Source organism: Anomaloglossus baeobatrachus, chromosome 3 (genome assembly GCF_048569485.1).
Source record: "Anomaloglossus baeobatrachus isolate aAnoBae1 chromosome 3, aAnoBae1.hap1, whole genome shotgun sequence".
In the NCBI taxonomy this organism is placed as follows: domain Eukaryota; kingdom Metazoa; phylum Chordata; class Amphibia; order Anura; family Aromobatidae; genus Anomaloglossus; species Anomaloglossus baeobatrachus.
This window is the reverse complement of record NC_134355.1, coordinates 124,807,618-124,829,486: the sequence shown is the minus strand read 5'-3', so window position 1 is coordinate 124,829,486 and position 21,869 is coordinate 124,807,618. Positions and strand designations below refer to the sequence as shown.

Here is a 21,869-nt window from a genome sequence, read left to right as displayed (position 1 = left end):
TGGATGAAGCTTGTGGCTGCTAGTGATGTGTCGGTCGTGAACGATCTGACACAAAGATCCGGCTCCCTGCTGTGACCAACAGGAGCCGGATCACCAATCAGAGCCATTAAAATCTCAAAACTGCTCTTTTCGCCGCTGAAACCCCGCTCACCCGTGGCTAAACTCCGCCTACTCAACAATCTAATTGGTCCCTTGTAAGGGAGCGGAGTTTAGGGGGTTTGGCGGCATTACTATAATTTTTAAATATGTGTTCACCTGGGCTAAACACATATTTAATAAGGAGCCGAGAGCGATCTGAAAGATCCGGCTCTTTTTGGTGAGCGGAGCCATGGTAACCGGATCATCAAAACGAGCCGGACTGCCCAACACTAGTGGCTGCCGAGTCAGTGCTCAGCATGGTCCTGTTATCAGAGGACGGATTAATAATCCGAAGCAGCTCTGTGCTGTAGGATATGATCCGCAGAGCGCACACTGACTGTTATCATCCAGCCTGCAGTGTTATCAGGCTGTATATACTGATGTAGCAGAGCTATTGCAACTCAGAGGTTCAGTTTTATAGTCTGTTGGGTGAGGGAGAGACGAGGGATGATGAGAGTGAAGTTTTCACTAGTTCTCTGTTTACATAATGTCTGCTAATATTTTATTTAATTTTTTTTTATTATTATTATTATTTTATTTAAATCTAGGGATAGCCGAAAGAAAAGAGGAAAGGAGTTAAGGAAACCAGCATAACACGTTTAGGGGTTAGAAGGATAAAAATATACCACCAAACATACAGTTGAAACCAGATGTTTACATCTACTATCTAAAAAGACCCATCTGCATGTTTTTCTCACTATATGACATGAAAACAGAATAAACCTTTACCATTTTAGATCAATTAGGAACGAATATTATTTATATTTTCCAAATGCCAGAATAATGCGAGAGAGACTATGTTTAAGCCATTTTTATTACTTTCTGCAAAGTCAAAAGGTTACATACATTTCATTAGTATTTGGTACCATTGCCTTTGAACTATATGACTTTGGGTAAACGTTTTGGATCTCCTTCCACAAGCTTCTCAGATTAGTTGGTAGGAATTTGGACCCATTCCTCCTGACAAAACTGGTGTAACTGAGCCATGTTTGTAGGTTGCCTTGCTCGCACCTGCCTTTTCATCTTTGCCCATAAGTTTTCAATAGGATTAATATCAGGGCTTTCTGATGGCTACTGCAAAACATTGACTTTGTTATCCTTAAGCCACTTTGTATCCAGTTTGGCAGTATGATTCGGATCATTGACCATTTGGAAGCCACATTTCTGCCTAAGCTTTAAGATCCTGGCTGATGTCTTGAGATGTTGCTTCAGTATTGTCACATAATCTTCTTTCCTCATGATGCCATCTATTTTGTGAAGTGCATCATTCCCTCCTGCAACAATACAACCACACAATATGAAACTGCCACCCCCGTGTTTTATACTTGGGTTAGGCTTCAAAGCTTCTCCCTTTTTTCTCCAAACGTAACAATGATCAATTTGGCCAAATAGTTCAATTTTAGTTTTGTCAGGCCACAGGATATGTCTCCAGAAATTAAGGTCTATGTTCCTGTGTGCATTTGCAAACATTAATCTGGCTTTTTTATGTTTCTTTTGGAGTAATGGCTTCTTCCTGGCAGAGTGGCCTTTCAGCCCTTTTGATACAGTACTGTTTCACTGTGAATAATTAGAGAAAAGGTTTTGGTACTGTGTTAGCCAGTTGAAAAATGATTGATTGCTCTCAGTGAGAGAAACAAACTTATAATCTTGTTGTGATACCTTTTTAATGGCTAACTAAACTAAAATAAAATGATGTTACAAAGCAAGCTTTCGAGACATCTCAGGTCCCTTCATCAGGCGGATATTTGTCTTACCATGCCTGATGAAGGGACCTGAGATGTCTCGAAAGCTTGCTTTGTAACATCATTTTATTTTATTTTAGTTAGTCATTAAAAGGTATCGCAACAAGATTGTTCTCAGTGAGACAATCAAAATTATAATCTTGTTGTGATTCCTTTTAATGACTAACTAATATAACATAAAATGATGTTACAAAGCAAGCTTTCGAGACATCTCAGGTCCCTTCATCAGGCATGGTAAGACAAATATCTGCCTGATGAAGGGACCTGAAATGTTTCGAAAGCTTGCTTTGTAACATCATTTTATGTTATATTAGTTAGTCATTAAAAGGTATCACAACAAGATTATAATTTTGTTTCTCTCACTGAGAACAATCAATCATTTTACTGTGAATAATGACACAATCTTAACAGCTTCCACCAACGTCTTCCCAACGTCTTTTCCTTTTGTTCTTGGGTTGATATGCACATGTCTGACCAAAGCACGTTCATCTCTGGTACACAGAACTCATCTCCTTCCTGGATATTCCCATCTTGTTTGTACTTGCGTATAATTGTTTGAACAGATGAACGAGGCATCTTCAGTAGAGATGAGCGAAACCATGGTTTGGTTTTCAAACTGAACACCTACTTAAAAATAAAACCAGGTCTCAGGTATGGAGTTCATATGCTTTACGTGCAAACTTAACTTGCACAAGCCACGCTGTTCTCAGATACGCTTCGTCCCCAGCCTGTGCGAGCCACTTGCAGTGTATGAATGGCTTGCACTGGGGTAACAACAGAGTAATTGGGTGTATGTAGCAAAAAAAAAAAAAATTGAATGTGGACTTTTACCAAAAGTACAAGTCCACATTCCTCCCTGCACAGGTCATCGGACAAGTCTGCTAGCCATCCGTCCTACAGGGATAGGAGTTACATGGCTGCTGGCGGCTGCTTCTGGTCTTCTCTGTCTTCAGACTACTTGGTTTTGCGTAGTAACTTTTGTGCTCTAAAACTCCACCCACCCAAGCCATTCACCAAGCAACTAGCTCAGTAGGGAGTTAATTCTTGGTGTACCTGTATGTGCTGCATACCTAATATAAGCAGTGCAAAACTTCAAGTAAGAAGGGCACAAATATATATATATATATATTGCACATTAATGTAATCCCAACTCTGGATCATTACATTTTATACACCTGTACATTTTATGACCCCTCTTAGTCACTTCTTCATTTTTCATCTTTTTAGACACATTTAACATTTTATTGAGGGCTAAAAAGTGTCCAAAATACAACAAATTTGGCACATGGATGTGCCACTTTTTCCAGCAATGTTTCCAGAAATAGGGCACATTTTTCTTGGTAACCTTCCACTTCTCTAGTCATGATTGGATTCTCGTTGTGATAATGTGTAGTTTGGTATCTACCGAAAATAGGTATTCAGTAGTAATGGAAGCACGATAAAATTCAGGTTACACTGGCAGAAAATGTCATAATTGGGCAATCTGAACGTTGATTCATTTATTATACTAATTTTTAATTCTATTTTCTTTCCATTCCCTGAATTGTAGTAATTTTATGAAAGTGTTGTCTTTTGACACATCAGTTCCTCAATGCCAAATCTGTAAAATGACTCCCAAATACCATGTGTCATGTAATAAGATATTGGTGACTTGTTTTATGGTAATTGGTTCTTTGAGCCCCCACAGGCTTCAAGAAATCAATGCGCCAGCAATCTCTGTTCCTTTCATTTCTAGAGTATATTCAGATTCTTTTTTTTTTTTTTTTTTTTTTTTTTGGTTACAGAGATTTTAAAGGGAACCTGTCAGCAGAAATTTCGCCCAAAACCTAAAAGATTCCCCCTCTGCAGCTCCTGGGCTGCATTCTAGAAAGGTCCCTGTTATTATTGTGCCCCCTGTGAGACCAAAATAAAGACTTTATAAAGTGGTACCTTTTTGTATTCAGATTCTGTAAATGTGACACGGGGGCGGGCTGCCTGATGGCCGTTAGTCTGCCTCCTGCCGCTTTAGGCCGTCCCCCATCGCTGATTTCCATAGCTGTGGACGCCGCCCACTGCTCCAGCCATCCCCGCGCATGCACAGTGCTCATCTCTCGTGGATGAGCACTGTGCCCAGTGTCACCGCTGGTGACGTGCGCGCAGGCTTTAGATTATGGGCGGTGCTGTGATGTTTATTACCAAGCAACCGCCCATAATCGCGGGACCGCGCTTTCCCCCTCGGCGTCCTTCGTTCTGCGCAAGCGCGGTGCTGCTGACCCCACGTCGCCTCCTTTCCATCTTGCCCTGAGGCAGGAAATAGATAGAAGGAGGTGACGTGAGGTCAGCAGCACCGCGCTTGCGCAGAACGAAGGACGCCAAGGGGGAAAGCGCGGTCCCGCGATTATGGGCGGTTGCTTGGTAATAAACATCACAGCACCGCCCATAATCTAAAGCCTGCGCGCACGTCACCAGCAGTGACACTGGGCACAGTGCTCATCCACGAGAGATGAGCAGTGGGCATGCGCGGGGACCTGTGGAGCACTGGGCGGCGTCCACAGCTATGGAAATCAGCGATGGGGGACGGCCTAAAGCGGCAGGAGGCAGACTAACGGCCATCAGGCAGCCCGCCCCCGTGTCACATTTACAGAATCTGAATACAAAAAGGTACCACTTTATAAAGTCTTTATTTTGGTCTCACAGGGGGCACAATAATAACAGGGACCTTTCTAGAATGCAGCCCAGGAGCTGCAGAGGGGGAATCTTTTAGGTTTTGGGCGAAATTTCTGCTGACAGGTTCCCTTTAAGACTACATTAGTCTCTGGGAAAAATGCCTTCCATCCATTTTAGTGAGCAGCCCATGTCACCACCTAGTGTACAGCTGCAAATGTTTCCAATTTAAGTGTTTTCAGTGGATTATGTTTATCAAATTGTGCTCCGTCTTGGATTCTGCAGCCGTTTGCCACATAGCTGCTTGTGGATTCACGGAAGTTCAAACTCCAAATTGATGGCTAGAGGGTCAGCCGCTATATTGACCACCTTCTTCATCTGACCGAACCTTTACAATATGGATGACAAAATGCAATAGTAAATATGCAGTAAGACGTAGAAACTGCTTTTAGAATGTTGCTGCAGCGACTGATTACACAAATGTGTTTTAGCCATTAGTCGCACCATACTGTGCAGCATTAGGGTGTTGATTGGAAAGACGATTGGTCCGAATTCAAAATGTGTGTAACCGATATGGGCCGCTAAAGTTCTGGGCCCAATCAAAATGTATACCACTGCACCCCTTATTACTAAATCACTTAGTATATTGATTTTTTCCAGTTTTCACCCCTATATTCTAAACTATTTATTTGGTTTATTATGTCATTTTTCTTTTTTAGAAATTACTTTTGGCTGCTGCTTATGTTTATGATGCTCAGTACAACAGAAATATTCCTTTTGAAACGTCACCCGAAGCAATCAGGTCAGTATGATGTAGTATCATTTTTACAGTGCCTACAAGTAGTATTCAACCCCCTGCAGATTTAGCAGGTTTACACATTCGGAATTAACTTGGCATTGTGACATTTGGACTGTAGATCAGCCTGGAAGTGTGAAATGCTCTGCAGCAAAAAAGAATGTTATTTCTTTTTTTCTTTTTTTTTTTTAAATTGTGAAAAGTTTATTCAGGGTTTCATTTATTATTCAACCCCTCAAACCACCAGAATTCTGTTTTGGTTCCCCTAATGTATTAAGAAGTATTTCAGGCACAAACAACAATGAGATTCACATGTTTGGATTAATTATCTCCTTTTCCAGCCTTTTCTGACTAATTAAGACCCTCCCCAAACTTGTGACCAGCACTCATACTTGGTCAACATGGGAAAGACAAAGGAGCATTCCAAGGCCATCAGAGACAAGATCGTGGAGGGTCACAAGGCTGGTAAGGGGTACAAAACCCTTTCCAAGGAGTTGGGCCTACCTGTCTCCACTGTTGGGAGTATCATCCGGAAGTAGAAGGCTTATGGAACTACTGTTAGCCTTCCAAGGCCTGGACAGCCTTTGAAAGTTTCCACCCGTGCCAAGGCCAGGCTTGTCCGAAGAGTCAAGGCTAACCCAAGGACAACAAGGAAGGAGCTCCAGGAAGATCTCATGGCAGTGGGGACATTGGTTTCAGTCAATACCATAAGTAACGTACTCCACCGCAATGGTCTCCGTTCCAGACGAGCCCGTAAGGTACCTTTACTTTCAAAGCGTCATGTCAAGGCTTGTGTACAGTTTGCTCATGATTACTTGGAGGACTCTGAGACAGACTGGTTCAAGGTTCTCTGGTCTGATGAGACCAAGATCGAGATCTTTGGTGCCAACCACACACGTGACGTTTGGAGACTGGATGGCACTGCATACGACCCCAAGAATACTATCCCTACAGTCAAGCATGGTGGTGGCAGCATCATGCTGTGGGGTTGTTTCTCAGCCAAGGGGCCTGGCCATCTGGTCCGCATCCATGGGAAGATGGATAGCACGGCCTACCTGGAGATTTTGGCCAAGAACCTCCACTCCTCCATCAAGGATCTTAAGATGGGTCGTCATTTCATCTTCCAACAAGACAACGACCCAAAGCACACAGCCAAGAAAACCAAGGCCTGGTTCAAGAGGGAAAAAATCAAGGTGTTGCAGTGGCCTAGTCAGTCTCCTGACCTTAACCCAATTGAAAACTTGTGGAAGGAGCTCAAGATTAAAGTCCACATGAGACACCCAAAGAACCTAGATAACTTGGAGAAGATCTGCATGGAGGAGTGGGCCAAGATAACTCCAGAGACCTGTGCCGGCCTGATCAGGTCTTATAAAAGACGATTATTAGCTGTAATTGCAAACAAGGGTTATTCCACAAAATATTAAACCTAGGGGTTGAATAATAATTGACCCACACTTTTATGTTGAAAATTTATTAAAATTTAACTGAGCAACATAACTTGTTGGTTTGTAAGATTTATGCATCTGTTAATAAATCCTGCTCTTGTTTGAAGTTTTGCAGGCTCTAACTTATTTGCATCTTATCAAACCTGCTAAATCTGCAGGGGGTTGAATACTACTTGTAGGCACTGTATATGTTTGTTTCTTCAATATTATATATCTAATATATAAAGCTGTGTGTGTGTGTTTTTGTATGTATGTATATATGTATGTATATATGTATGTTTGTATGTAATGTATGTATATGTGTCCAGGATTGGCATCTGCACCGTCGCAGCTACAGCCACAAAATTTTGCACACTCACACATCTGGACCCCGAGAGCGTCATAGGCTATGTTGTGAGGCGAAATTTTAACCCCGCGCGTTCCAATTTACCAATCAATTTTGCCCCTATCTACATAATGGGGAAAAAGTGAAACGAAAAGTGTATCCGCACCGTCGCATTTACAATCACAAAATTTTGCACAGACACCTCGTGACCCAGGGAACGTCGTAGACTATGTTTTGACAGGAAAATTTAACCCCGCGCTTTACAGTTACTCTCCAAAAAACATGCCTTCATTAAAGTAAATAGAGCCTGGAACTACAGATTATTAGTAGGAGCTGTGAGTAATTGCTATAGGAACAAAAGACATTCATAGTATAAGAAGCTTATATGTGAGGTAATAAGATGTCGGTGGGGAGACGGATAGATAGAGACAGAGAGACAGACAGAGAAAGACAGGGAAAGAGACAGACAGAGACAGATGGTGAAAAAGGCAGACCTGGAAAGAGACAGATGGGGAAAGAGACAGACAGACATACAGACAGGGACAGGGACAGAGACTGGGAAGGAGGAGACAGCCAGAGAGACAGACAAAGATAGATGGGGAAAGACACAGACCTTGATAGAGACAGACTGGGAAAGAGACAGAGAAATAGAGACAGGCCAAGACAGGCAGACAGGGAAAGAGACAGACAAAGAGACGGGGAAAGAGACAGACCTGGGAAAGAGACAGACCTGGGAAAGAGACAGACCTGGGAAAGAGACAGACCTGGGAAAGAGACAGACCTGGGAAAGAAACAGAGAGATAGAGACAGACGAGGAAAGAGGCAGACAGAGCACATTACTTGGCCAATTTAGTTAAATCTGTGTGGAATATCTGTGGTGTTGAAATATATGTTGTGAAATGCTTCTATTAGCTTAGTTTTTGCCTTTGAATAATTACACTTCTATCTATTTGTTTTGTGGTTTTTGTGTGCAGAATACATTTTTGTTAATACATTTTATTTTGTTAACAGCAGTTATTAACCCGGGCGAAACCGGGTAGTACAGCTAGTTTACTATATAAATTAAAGAAACAAGGAAAACAGAATGCAAAATGAAATGGAATAAAATACAAGACTTAATTACCTAAATTACAAATCAATTTTAAATGGAATTCTAAAATAAAAATGGAAGACATTAAACAAGATGGGGCAGCTAGGATTAAAGAACTCTGTGGTTTTTTTTCACCGCCAGAGGGGTATCACTATTGCATGTTCGCTACTCGTAGTTACTAGCCATAAGCTTTGGTTCTCTGAGCCCGTCTGGTCGTCTTCTGCTCATTGTGACCTGCCGGATCGCTCGAGTCTTTGCTGGGCTAGCCAGATGTCACTTCTCAGTGAGAGAATGAACGAGAGCTTGTGACCGTTAGCTTTGACTTCCGGTCAGTCAGAAGCTGTGGATACAATATGGCATAACAGGTCCTGAGCGGTACAGGGAAGAGCAGACGTCGGTGGCTGGGAGTTGTTGATACCAAATCGGTGGTGATAAAAGCAAAACAAAAAAAAATTCACAATGGATTGGTAATTGCTGCACTGGATAGTGCATACACAAGGGACCATCAGAATAAAGTAAGGTTATACATGATGCAGGTCATAGGGATTTCACTCTTTTGGCAGCGATGTCAGGTAGGCACAGTCACAAAGTCTTTTGGTCATAAATGAGGGATTTCGTTTAGTCCAGAAATCTCTGTAACATATCAGAAAATAGCCTTTACTCAGCACAAAGGAACAAAACAGTCTATACAACTGAAAACCAGCTGCACAGGCCTTGTCAGCCGCCTGCAAGCTCGTCCCTGCGCGCTGTGCACTGTTGGAAGTACACAAGGCGCACTCTGTTGTCGGCTTGCATGTATGGTAATAAACAGGCAACATAGTGGTTTGAGAATACCCAGCAGACCAGTGACGTCATCTGCGGGATTCTGCCCTAGTCTCCTCCATGGCGGTTATGAATACTCTGTTGCCAACTTATTACTATAAATCTAGGCTAACAGAGTGCATGCTGTGCAAATTGAGCAGCGAGCAAGGAAGAGCCCCTGCAACAAGCATCACTGATGACACTTTGCTTCAGGGTGGGAGCAGAGGATGCAGCAGTGACCGCAGCCTCTGTCACCTGATGACTCTTTGAGTATCCCAGCATGCACTGGGGATTCCCAAACAAAGTGCCATACAGGGAGTAGCTCTTATCGGACCTATATCTCATAGATTAATATTATCCTTGAATACTAACGTCCTTGATGGCCTAGCCGAAGTCTCGCTCATGCTTTCGTCATTTGTAAACATTGGGCCAACGCGGCCAGGTACATGCTTCTTGGCTTCATCTGTGCATATACAAGGCCTAGAGAATCATTATAGCAGTTTGCTGACTTTAAAATCTACTCCTAGGCAGAGGCAGATCTAGGTTTTCTGGCAGCCGGGGCAAGAATTTAATTTGGTCCCCCCCCAAGCGTTTTGAGTAGTCATCATGTGATCGCTCATTCATATGCAATTTGCTCTTAGTCACATGCCGACGAGCTGCTTCATTGAGTAATAAGAAAAGCTAATTGACATGTGACCGTAAGGGTGAAAATCACATGAGTGGAGTGGCTTTGTGAGGACTACTGGAACCAGCAAGAGTTGAATCCTGACAATGAGTATATTACACGCTGTTAAGGCCCCGTTACACACAACGACATATCTAACGATATGTCGTCGGGGTCACGGAATTCATGACGCACATCCTGCGTCGTTAGCGACATCGTTGCGTGTAACAGCTCCGAGCGAGTGTTAACGATCAAACATACTCACCTAATCGTTGACATGTCGTTCATTTTCAAAATATCGTTGCTGGTGCTGGACGCAGGTTGTTCGTCGTTCCTGAGGCAGCACACATCGCTACGTGTGACACCCCGGGAACGACGAACAGCTTACCTGCGTCCTCCGGCACCGAGGTGGGCATGTCATTAATGTGGCTGGTCACCGCCCCTCCACTTTTATTGGTCGGCCGCTGTGTGACGTCGCTGTGACGGCGCACGAACCTCCCCCTTAACCAAGAGGTTGTTCGCCTCCCACAGTGACGTCGCTAGGAAGGTAAGTATGTGTGACGGGTGTTAGTTGTATTGTCGGCCACGAGCAGCGATTTGCCCGTGGCGCACAAACAACGGGGGCGGGTGCTTTCACAAGCGACATCGCTAGCAATGTCGCTATGTGTAATGCCCCCTTTAGGATTGGACGTGCTTATTTTTATAGTTAACTTTGTTGTCCAGGTTTGGGATGAAAGTCTGCGGTCACTTCTGAATTCTCACAGCCCTTACTGCAAACTGTAAGGATTTTCTGGTGCTGGCGGTAAAAGCGGGAAGTCACAAATCCACATCAGACTCTCCACTACCGTGGAAAGCTTCAAGAGGAACCTCAAGACCCACCTCTTCCAACAAGCCTACAACCTACAATAGCCCTCAGCCCAGTAGACCACTGCGCAACCAGCTCTGTCCTCACCTATTGTACCATCACCCATTCCCTGTAGACTGTGAGCCTTCGCGGGCAGGGTCCTCTCTCCTCCTATACCAGTCTGTCTTGTACTGTTAATGATTGTTGTACGTATACCCTCTTTCACTTGTAAAGCGCCATGGAATAAATGGCGCTATAATAATAAATAATAATAATAATAATAATAAATCCACAAGTACAGTGGAACCTCAGTTAACGAGTAACCCAGCTAGTGAGTATTTCGCTTAAAGAGCAAGGCTTTCTCTAAATTTGTAACTCAGTTTACGAGCAAATACTCACCGCACACACTTCCGATTCCGTACTTCCGCGCTCTAACCCGCTCTTGCAGTCCGCACAAATACGCACATATTATGCTCACCTTACCTTCCGTTCCATCGCCGACCTCCTGGTTCTTGTAGTTTGACGCTACAGGATGTATATCCGGTAACCATCGTGACAAGGGAGGAACTTCCGCTGTCAGCCGCTACTCAATCAAAGGCAAGCATCTCCTGCCTTTGATGTCAGCTCTCTGGCAGCGGAAGTTCGTCCCTCATCGCAATGGTTACCCGATACACATCCTGTACCGGCGAATTGCAAGAACCAGGAGGTCAGCGATAGAACGGAAGGTAAGGTGAGCATAATATGTGTGCGCGTGCGTGCATGCTTGTGTGTTTGTGCGTGTTTGTGCATGTGTGGAATGGCACAATAGGGGACCAGGATGGGAGGTTGCACAAGTTGTTGAACGAATTGTCTGCATTGCAATGATTTCCTATGGGAAATCTTGCTTTGCTATACAACTAACTTGGTTAACAAGCACACTCCCAGAACGGATTGTCCTCGTTAACCAAGGTTCCACTGTTTTTGAAAGGCCTTGCTCGCGCCCCTTAGATTTTCCCCTGTTACAGGCTTCGATTTAAAAATACAGGTGAAACCAAGACCGGTAAAGCAGCAGTTATTGTACCATGATTTTCACTGGTGTAGTCATGTCGATTTGTGCTGTACTGCTACTGTGGACCTCTCCCCTCCCATCTCACCCAGCCAGGCACGAGGCTCTCAAAAAAAATAAATGGTTTCTGAAAGTGATTGAGTCAGCAGAATGTTTCAGCGTTTGCTGTGTTCTGGCATAATAATTGTTATTCTGAAACAGTATCTGAATTTCTAATACATTTTTCTTTTCCAATCATTTCTTGATAATGTTTATAGTGAAGGTTACTCAAGTCAAACGTCCTTCTTTTTTCTTACATTTTCTGTTTGTCAGTAAACCAGCAGGAACATTTATTATAAATGTATCCCTTTTATCACCTCTGAAACAGTGTCTCCAAGAAGAAAGTTCCTCAATTTGAAATTCAGGAACTTTCACTTTTTCAACTTTCCAGTCTAATGAGACAAGCTTTGTTTTCTGTCTGAAAGTACAAACTAGCGAATTAAAGGGAACCTGTCACCTAGAATATGCGTTCTGACCGATCAGCAGACGCATGTGTGCCCTAATTACACCTCTCTACCCATCCCGGTGTTATAAAATTGTATAATATGAAAGTAATAAAAAACGTTTTATTACCTTAATATTTCCTATGTAAATTAGAGAGCTTCTGGTCACAGGGGCGGCGCCTTGCCCTATGGACGTCTGCATACTTTCCGTGGTATCACGCCCCTGTGGGCATGATACCATGGAGTCACATGAGCGACGTCACCGTCGCTCATTCTATCCTGCACGCATTTACACTTACTATTGCGGCAGCCTTCTCTTCCGGGTTCTCCTTATCAGTTTCAGACGCGCACTGCAAGCCGGCGCGTGATCACCCAGAAAAGAAGCCTGCCACAATGCACGCAGATAGAATGAGCAACGGTGACGTCGCTCATGTTACTCCATGGTATCACACCCACAGGGGCGTGATACCACGGAAAGTATGCAGACGTCCATAGGGCAAGGCGCCGCCCCTGTGACCACAAGCTCTCTAATTTACATAGGAAATATGAAGGTAATAAAACGTTTTTTATTACTTTCATATTACACAATTTTACAACACAAGGATGGGTAGGGAGGTGTAATTAGGGCACACCATGAGTCTGCTGATAGGTCAGAACGCATATTCTAGGTGACAGGTTCCCTTTAATGCAGAAGCTTTACCTGAATTATGTATTTAACTAAAGGGGCAGTGCCAAATTTGGATGTTCTCCCCCCATCCACAGGATAGAGGATAACTTTCTTATCACCGGCGATCTGACCACTGAGATCCGCACAAATGCTGAAGTACAAACCCCCAGGGACAAATCTCTGGTATTAAATTGAACGTTACATAAACTATAACCTAAACTTTACAACCTAATATTTCTGCAGCAGAGAAATTAATAATAAAAACTAAGTTTTACTCAGCTCATAACATTCTCAAACTGGTGAAAGGTTGTCTTTAAAGAGGAACAATCAACAGACATCACAGAACAAAAGACAAACTTTTATTATATAGATCTCTTAGACCTGACCATGCTGGTGTACTTACTTTAAAAATCTATGTTACAATGGCTGTTTTAATTCTTTTTGCAGGTTTAGGGTAAGTGCACATATTGTCTTTTTCAAGCAGATTCTACTTGAAAAAATAGTAAAAAAAATGCCCAATACAGTGAAAAATGTCCAAGTGATTTGTGCATGTGTTTTAAAGGGAATCTGTCATCAGGTTTTTGCTCTGTAAGCTGAAGACAGCATGCCGCAAGGATTAAGACAGAGAATTCAGGGCTGCTTGTCTTGTTAAGGTGTGATCCATTGTTTATTTGCTATGTTTGTTTAAGCAGCAGGACTTATCATTGCTTGGACTACAATGTCACGTTCATGGCAGACCGACACACCCCTGCTGTGAGTGACGCCTCACTGCCAATGTACAATCTCTATAAAGAGCCTGGTGTGGGCAGCACATCTCTCAGCTCTGCTAGATAGCTAATTCTAAAAATTCTGATTGTGTCAGAATGGCTGCAGTCAGTAATCTAAGTGATACGTGGTTAGATTCAGGATATTTTTGTGCTGCTCTAAGATGAAGTAGCAAAAACCTACTGACATATTCCCTTTTAAGTGTTCTTTTAACTGCTTCAAGCTTCCAAAGCCATAAAGTGGCCTCACAATTCTTCTGGCGGATTAATGTTGCAACGCTGCCGCAAAAATAACTAAAGCAACGGCAAAGACAACACTTTAGGAAAAATACAGCTAGCATTTTCCTAAAGCATCTTCTGCTTCAAAAAAGGTGCAGGTGCCTGCTTCTAAAAGTCACTTTGTGCACATGCTATTAAACTCTCTCTTCTCCCTCAATCGCCATCCTCCTAGTGTGATTGACAGCTCCTCAGCATCCCTTTTTTTCTGCTGCTGCTGAGATCTCACACAGTCCAATACAAGCTACATCTTTCTGTCAGGCTGGGTGGTGGACACTGAATTCCTTTTAACTTATGAGTAGAGATGAACGGACCATTGGAAGTCCGGATTCGGACAGACTTTAGTTTAAACTTGACCCTGAACCCCATATAAGTCAATGGGGACCCGAAGTTCTGTGCTGTAAAATGGTCATCGTAAGGGCTAGGGAGCTGCAAAAGGCAGCAAAATTTGGGCAATTGCCCTACAAACATGGATATAGAATAAGTACGGTATAAAAAAAGGGGAGGGCTTTGTTGATAACCAGCACATGTAAACAGACTTGCGGACTGCAACCCTCAGCTGTCTGCTTTACTTTGGCCTGTTATCAAAAATAGAGGAGCTATCACAATGATTTTTTAATAAATAATAATTTAAAAAAAAATTCCTCTGCCCCATTGTTGATAAGCAGGCAAGGTAAAGCGGAAGCTGGGGGCTGGTATTATTAGGATGGGAAGGTCCAAGGTTATTTTGGCCTTCCCAGCCTAAAAATAGCACCCCACAGCCACCCCAGAAGTGCCCTGTTCATTAGATGCATCAATTCCGGTGATTTTCTCTGCTCTTCCCAATTGCCTTGTGCAGTAGCATTCAGGGTATTACTTGTGGGGAGGATGTCAGCTGTGCCTTAACAGCTGACCTAAAACCCAGGGGTTAGTAATGAAGATCCGTCTAACAGACACCCACATTACTAACCTGGCAAGTATAGAGTTAAAAAAGACAAACACGGAATAAAAAGTGTATTTGAATAAAGAATCTTTCCACGCCCTCGTTAACCAATTTATTACTTCAACATAAATTATGGAAGTTCCAATGTAATTCAAAGAGTAATGTCTGATGTCCATCGATTCCTATCGAGCTTCATTCTGTCAACTTTCTCAGAGCAAGGCTCCATAGATGACTGCCAGTTAGCAGCAGCCAGGAATTTTTCATGAGCATGAGAAATTCTGTACAGACCGTTCACTGGCAGTGATCTTAGCCTGAATTCTCTATAAATATTCAACAAATATTTATTATTTCACTATATTGGTTATTGATTTCCTTTTATTTTCTTTAGACTTTACTATTTTTACAACCACTGGGTTATGCAAGTCCTCACCTATGTCTGTATCACTGTTGACTTGGCGCTGGCCATTTTTGAAGAACCTGCAGTTTATCATCTCCCATTTCTGGTGAGTATCAAAGTCTTAGTTGATGTTTTTTTTTCTTTTTGTTTCACTGATTGACTTTATAACCATATAAGCAATATAGAGTTTACATAGATGGGTTTTAAAAGGGGTTTCCTCCATGAATCAGGACAGAGAGCAGCAGTGACTGACTTTCAGCAGTATTGTGAAATGCTCCACTATCAGAAGCCACCACAAGGAAGTGTCGGGAACCTAACTGCTGGTGATTGCCCATTCACAGCACCAACTCATATGTGGAAAAAAAAATTGCCTGATGAATTAAAGGGGTTGTTCAGTTCTGAAAAATAAATTTAATTGTGTTTATTTACATTAGAAAAATATACAACTTTTAACTCTGAAATGCCACAGAGAAGATAGTTTGAAAAGCTTGCTGGGGGCCATAGACAGAGACACGACTAGTTTGGTGCGGCCACCAGCTGGTATCTCAACTCTACAGGTGATTACAGAGGTCTCTACCATATTTATTGTTTTATAAGATGCATCGGATTATAAGACGAACTCCAATTATAGAGAAAAAGAAAAGGAAAAAAAATGGGGTCCGTTTTATAATCCGGTGGTGTCTTACTGGAGGGGGGGGAGTAACAGTGGTGGAGCGGGGTCAGAGGAGGCACGTGTGGTGCTGGAGTAGGGCGATACTGCCGTAGGAGCAGCGGGTGTCTCAGATGCTTGCTGCGGACAGCGGCGCTGTGAGGCAGGAGGAACATCCAGAAACTGTCAGTGGTGCAGGCTTCAAAGAAATGGTGCCCAGATTTGGTTTGCTCACAGATTGAGCTATCGGCTCAACCACAAGTCACGATCTCGTATGCACACGCGCCAACTCCGGGCACCATTTTCCTTTAAGTCCGCTGCAGGAGATCAGTTGGTCGAAAACAGCTTATGCACATATGAGATCTTGAGCCAAGAGGTCCATCTGCGCATGCGCCGACTCCTGGCGCCATTATTTGAAGCCAACACCACCAACATTTAAGATGGTGGTCCCTACATCACTGCCCGCAGCGCAGCCCACAGCACAGCAGAGCCCGCAGCAGAGCCCCTGCCTATTGTGACATACCCCCTCTCCAGCACCCCCAGTAAGCTACTTTCGGCTTATAAGACGCACACTTCATTTTCCTCCCAAATGTTTGGGAGGAAAAGTGTGTCTTATAATCCGAAAAATACGGTATATACACATATGGAAGTGCCCTTTCAATTTACTGCTTTGTGGTGGGAAGAAGCTGATCAGGGAATGTGCTTAACTACTAATGTCTCTTCTTCTGATCCCCTGCCAGCTGAGGCTGCTTTCACACATCCGGTTTGTGCTGAGCGGCACAATCTGGCTCAAAACATATGCAACGGATGCGGCGAAAAAAACGGATCCGTTGCATAAGTTTTTCCATGCGGCCTGTCCAGTTTTTGACGGATGCGGCTTGTTACTGAGCATGCGCAGTGCAAAAAACCGCATCCGGCGTCCATAGGGTTGCATTGTGAATCGCGCCGGATCCGGCAAAAAACGGGCGCAACGCAAGGCCATGCGGCACAATACGGCGCTAATGCAAGTCTATGCGGGAAAAAAACACAACCGACGGCAAAAAAAAAAACGGTTGCGTTTTTTTTTTTTTTTGCAGAGCGCCGTATTGTGCCGCACGGCAAAAACCGGATGTGTGAAAGCAGCCTAAAACTAATGCCTCTTGGTTTTAAGAGAAAACATACCTGACTCCAGTTATGCAGCCAGGCTGGTTTAGACAGCATGGATCTAGTGCAGGTTCCCTTAATTACATGTTATGTTTTATAGCGAAGTTAACACAAAAGTTTTTATAAATTTTGTACTTTAATTTTCCAATTGTCCAGTTTTTCACTATACACTACAGTTCCAGAGTTTAGGGTTACTTAAATATTTCCTTATTTTTTAAAGAAAAGCAAATTTTTTTTCAATGAAGCCAACATTTACTTAAACAGACATACACTCTATACATTGTTAATGTGGTAAATGACTATTCTAGCTGCAAATGTCTAGTTTTTAATGCAATATCTACATAGGTGTGTAGAGGCCCATTTCCAACAACCACCACTCCAGTGTTCTAATGGTACATTGTGTTTGCTAACTGTGTTGAAGCCTAATGGATGTTTCTAATTCCCATGAAAACCCTTGTGCAAGTATGTTGGCACAGCTGAAAACAGTTTTGCTGATTAGAGAAGCTATAAAACTGACCTTCCTTTGAGCTAGTTGAGAATCAGGAGCATTACATTTGCTGGTTTCATAAAACTCTCAAAATGGCCAGAAAAAGAGAACTTTCATATGCATCTCGACAGTCTATTCTTGTTCTTAGAAATGAAATATATTCCATGTGAGAAATTGCCAAGAAACTGAAGATTTCCTACAATGGTGTGTAATACTCCCTTCAGAAGAGAGCACAAACAGGCTCTAACCAGAGTAGAAAGAAGTGGGAGGCCACGCTGTACAACTGAGCAACAAGACAAGTACATTAGAGTCTCTAGTTTGGGAGATCGACGCCTCACAGGTCCTCAACTGGCAGCTTCATTAAATAGTACCCGCAAAACACCAGTGTTAACGTCTACATTGAAGAGGCGACTCAGGGATGCTGGCCTTCAGGGCAGAGTGGCAAAGAAATAGCCATATCTGAGACTTGCTAATAAAAGGAAAAGATTAACATGAGCAAAAGAACACTGACATTGGACAGATGAAGATTGGAAAAAAGTGTTATGGACAGACGAATCGAAGTTTGAGCTGTTTGGATCACACAGAAGAACATTTGTGAGACGCAGAACTACTGAAAAGATGCTGGAAGAGTGCCTGACGCCATCTGTCAAGCATGGTGGAGGTAATGTGATGGTCTGGGGGTTGCTTTGGTGCTGTAAAAGTGGGAGATTTGTACAAGGTAAAAGGAATTTTGAATAATAATAATAATAATAATCTTTATTTCTATAGCGCCAACATATTCCGCAGCGCTTTACAATTCAGGAGTCTCCTATACATATCATATACATAAACATATACAAACAAGTAACAATTATAGAAGACACAATATTTAAAGGGAAAAATGGCAACCCTGCTCGTGAGAGCTTACAATCTACAATGAGATGGGGGGAGGGGCAAGGTACAAGTGCTTATTTACAATGACAATCCAGCCATCTTATGGGGGATAGATAATGGCTTCCCGGACCAGTTGGCCAGAGCCTTGAGATGCATTTGGGTGCCATGGAGTTTGACGTGGGGTTATGTTCTGAGAAGTTGTAGAGGGATTAGGTGAAATTAGTTTGGCTAGGGAGTGTGATAGGCCGCCCTAAAAAGATGCGTTTTTAGGGAGCGTCTGAAGCTGAGTAAGTTGTGATTTGTTCTAACTTCTTGGGGTAGAGCGTTCCAGAGGTTTGGTGCAGCTCGGAAGAAGTCTTGGATTCGGCAGTGGGAGGTTCGAATTAGTGTGGATGTTAGTCGAAAGTCATTTGCAGAGCGTAGAGAACGGGTGGGGTGATAGACAGAGAGGAGGGTGGAGATGTAGGGGGGTGCCGCACTGTGGAGAGCTTTGTGGGTGAGAACAGGCAGTTTGAATTGGATTCTATGATATATGGGCAGCCAGTGCAATGACTGGCAAAGAGCAGAGGCATCCGAGTAGCAGTTAGCCAGATAGCTGACCCTGGCTGCTGCTGAATAAGGAAGGCTATCACTCCATTTTGCAAACGCCATGCCATACCCTGTGGACAGCGCTTGATTAGAGCCAATTTCATCCTACAACAGGACAATGACCCAAAGCACACCTCCAAATTATGCATGCATAAGCAGGCAGCTGGTATTCTATCTGTAATGGAGTGGCCAGCCCAGTCACCAGATCTCAACCCTATTGAGCTGTTGTGGGAGCAGCCTGACCGTATGGTACGCAAAAAGTGCCCATCAAGCCAATCCAACTTGAGAGGGGGGAAGCATGGGGTGAAATATCTCCAGATTATCTCATCAAATAAACAGCTAAAATGCCAAAGGTCTGCAAAGCTGGAATTGCTGCAAAGGAGCATTCTGTGATGAAAGCAAAGTCTGAAGAGAAAATGATTATTTCAAGTAACAATCATTATTTCTAACCTCGTCAATGTCTGGACTATATTTTCTATTCATTATGCAACTCATTTGTTAAATAAAAGTGTGGTTTTACATGGAAAAGACAAACTGTTGACCTGCAGTGTGTAATATAAATATATATATAATTTACAGTACAGACCAAAAGTTTGGAATTAAATACTTAACAAAAAAGTGTGAAACAACTGAAAATGTCTTCTATTCTAGGTACTTCAAAGTAGCCACCTTTTGCTCTGATTACTGCTTTGCACACTCTTGACACGTGTGTGTGTGTGTGTGTGTGTGTGTGTGTGTATATATATATAATATATATAATATATATATATATATATATATATATATATATATATATATATATATATATATATTATAATATTTTACACACAGTCTCTTGTTTGCTTGAAATAGCTGAACATTTTCTATTTTCTTCTAATTATATACATGCCCATACATACATTTGTGTTAGATTCCAGTATTGATATTTTTTTCACTTTTTAATTTCAGGCCACCTCCATAGTAGAGGTCTTCTGCTTACTAGCTTTTTTTGGTCGACTTGTACATTTTAGTAAAGTTACTCCTCGTAGTGTTTTCTGGAAGGATACAAAGAACATTTGTGTAATGGTCGCAATATTTGTAAGTATTGATTATTAATCTAATTTATTCTGACTGGGATTAGGGATTAGACATCAAGCTTTTGCAGTACAGTATATGTGTTTATGAACTGGGGAGTCCAACATTGGGAACTTTGTGTATTTTATTTTTTGGGGGGTAAAATAACTATTTTTGTGATCTGAATAACAATGGTTTCAATCATAGATAACCACATCACATAGAATGCTGCAACATAAAATAAATAATATTAGACTTATTTATTCCCCGCTGCTCCCCACCCCGGCGGGCTCTGTACTTTGTCTGGTCCAGATGGATATGTAACTGCTGCAGGCAGTGACTGAATGCACTGATCGCATGGCTTTCTGGAACAGTTGTAGGTGGAAGCCGATCTCTGTACTTTGCTTATTTGGAGATGGAAGCAACATCCATGATTTATTAAATATTACACATTTCTGAATTGGCAATAAAATGTCTGTAATCAACACATGTATTGTTAAATTTATTTTTTGGTCACTTCATTTGGGTCACAGGAACCATGGGTGATATGCTGCCTCCTGGAGGTTGACACTACGAATACATCATAAGAAAAAAAGCTGAATCCTCCCCCAACAGGCAACACCTATGCTACCAACTCCCAGCTATTCAGTTTAACTTAGTGTAATTTAGAGGTAGCCATGACATGTCGCCCCATTTCGCCCCACGGAATGATGAAGAGTACAGCCAATACATGTCAGCCTGTATCTTGTATCAGTATGACAGAACCGTATACGGGGACTCAGTTGGCGATCAAGTATCTGCCTTTGACTTTTTCCCATCCACCCTTCAAATCCCATTGTGTGATTAAATGCAGCGGAAGATGGAGCCCAGACATCTAGCCTCTTTAGGACAATTAAGTACGTCCTTTGCTGCAGCCCTGCGTTGCTTTAGCTTCATTGTGGTCATCTCAGCGTTGTAGCCTTTTTGCGGCTTCCTAGCATCCGGATTTTTTCCAGGCATTCGTGGGTACTCTCTCTCTGGAGAGCGCACTTCACAGTGGTTTTACTACGGCCCCCATCCCTCCATTCTCCGCCCCTGGGTCTTCGGGTGATATGGGCTTTTCATTGAGGAGGAGCGGGGAGTCATCTTGTGGTATCTGTTTTATAGGTTTCCCTACTGGTGTGACGCCCTGGACCCCAGGGGTCACAGGTTATTACACTCACCGCACACCCCCACACTAGAAAGGTACCACCAGTCAACCACAAAGACCTGATTGCCTCCCTCAGAGTCAGACAGGCACACCAGATGGGCTGAGTCAGGCGGAAAGACACGCCCCCCGAGGAGTCTGCTGGCCTGAGGCAGGAACACAGTGCAGTGCACAAAAGAATTCAGTTCAGTACAGTGGAGTGGAGAGCAGTGGAGTACGGTTCTGCGCGGGGCCTGGGTTGGAACCTAGGACCCCAGATCAGTCAGGCAGGCAGGCAGATGGCAGTGGCCGCCTGCAGGAGACCGGGAATACGACTGGTGGAACCGTGAGGGACCGGGACAGGGTAGTGGCCCGCCGGAACCGAACCGGGGAGCCAACAGGATACCGGAGCACCAGGCAGGGTACTCAGACCCCGAACTAGGCTATACGCCACCACCATAGTCAAATTAACTGATTGCGGTCTGGACCTCAGGGGTTCATTCCAACCAAAGTCCCGATTGAAGGCAACAGCCCAACCCGTCCGGATAGTAGCCACCGCCAGAGATCCAAGCGCCGGCGCCTGCGGGCAAAAGGGGCTCCTACGACACATACACGCCGGGGAGCGGACTACCAGTGCCAAGGCACAGTGGTCACACTACAAACACAGGTGCAGGAGAAAGGTGGACATTGCCAACCTGACAAGGAAACTGCAGCCGGCTGCGGGCCCCGTCCATCCCTCCGTTTGGTTTACCAGTGACTCTGTGTGGTTTAATCGTGAGCACCGCAACCCTGCGCCCTGCACCCTGACCCTCGCACAGCCGGGCCCCGGGATCAATATCCCCCTACCCACGGAGGGGTCAACACCTAGCT

At 43.4% G+C, this 21,869-nt stretch overlaps 1 protein-coding gene across 3 annotated transcripts in view; it reads left to right on the top strand.

Annotated features, from left to right (window-relative positions):
• The window catches only part of LOC142295052 (two pore channel protein 2-like), a 75,512-nt gene that overhangs the window by 18,799 nt on the left and 34,844 nt on the right, over nucleotides 1-21,869 (top strand). For all 3 annotated transcript variants that reach the window (XR_012751349.1, XM_075338123.1, XM_075338122.1), the window contains exons 2-4: nucleotides 5,243-5,325; nucleotides 15,033-15,147; nucleotides 19,730-19,858. Coding sequence is in view for 2 of the 3 variants with exons in the window: in XM_075338123.1 (XP_075194238.1) it covers nucleotides 5,243-5,325; nucleotides 15,033-15,147; nucleotides 19,730-19,858 (327 nt within the window). In the remaining variant the exon portion in view is untranslated. The remainder of the gene's footprint in view (nucleotides 1-5,242; nucleotides 5,326-15,032; nucleotides 15,148-19,729; nucleotides 19,859-21,869) is intronic.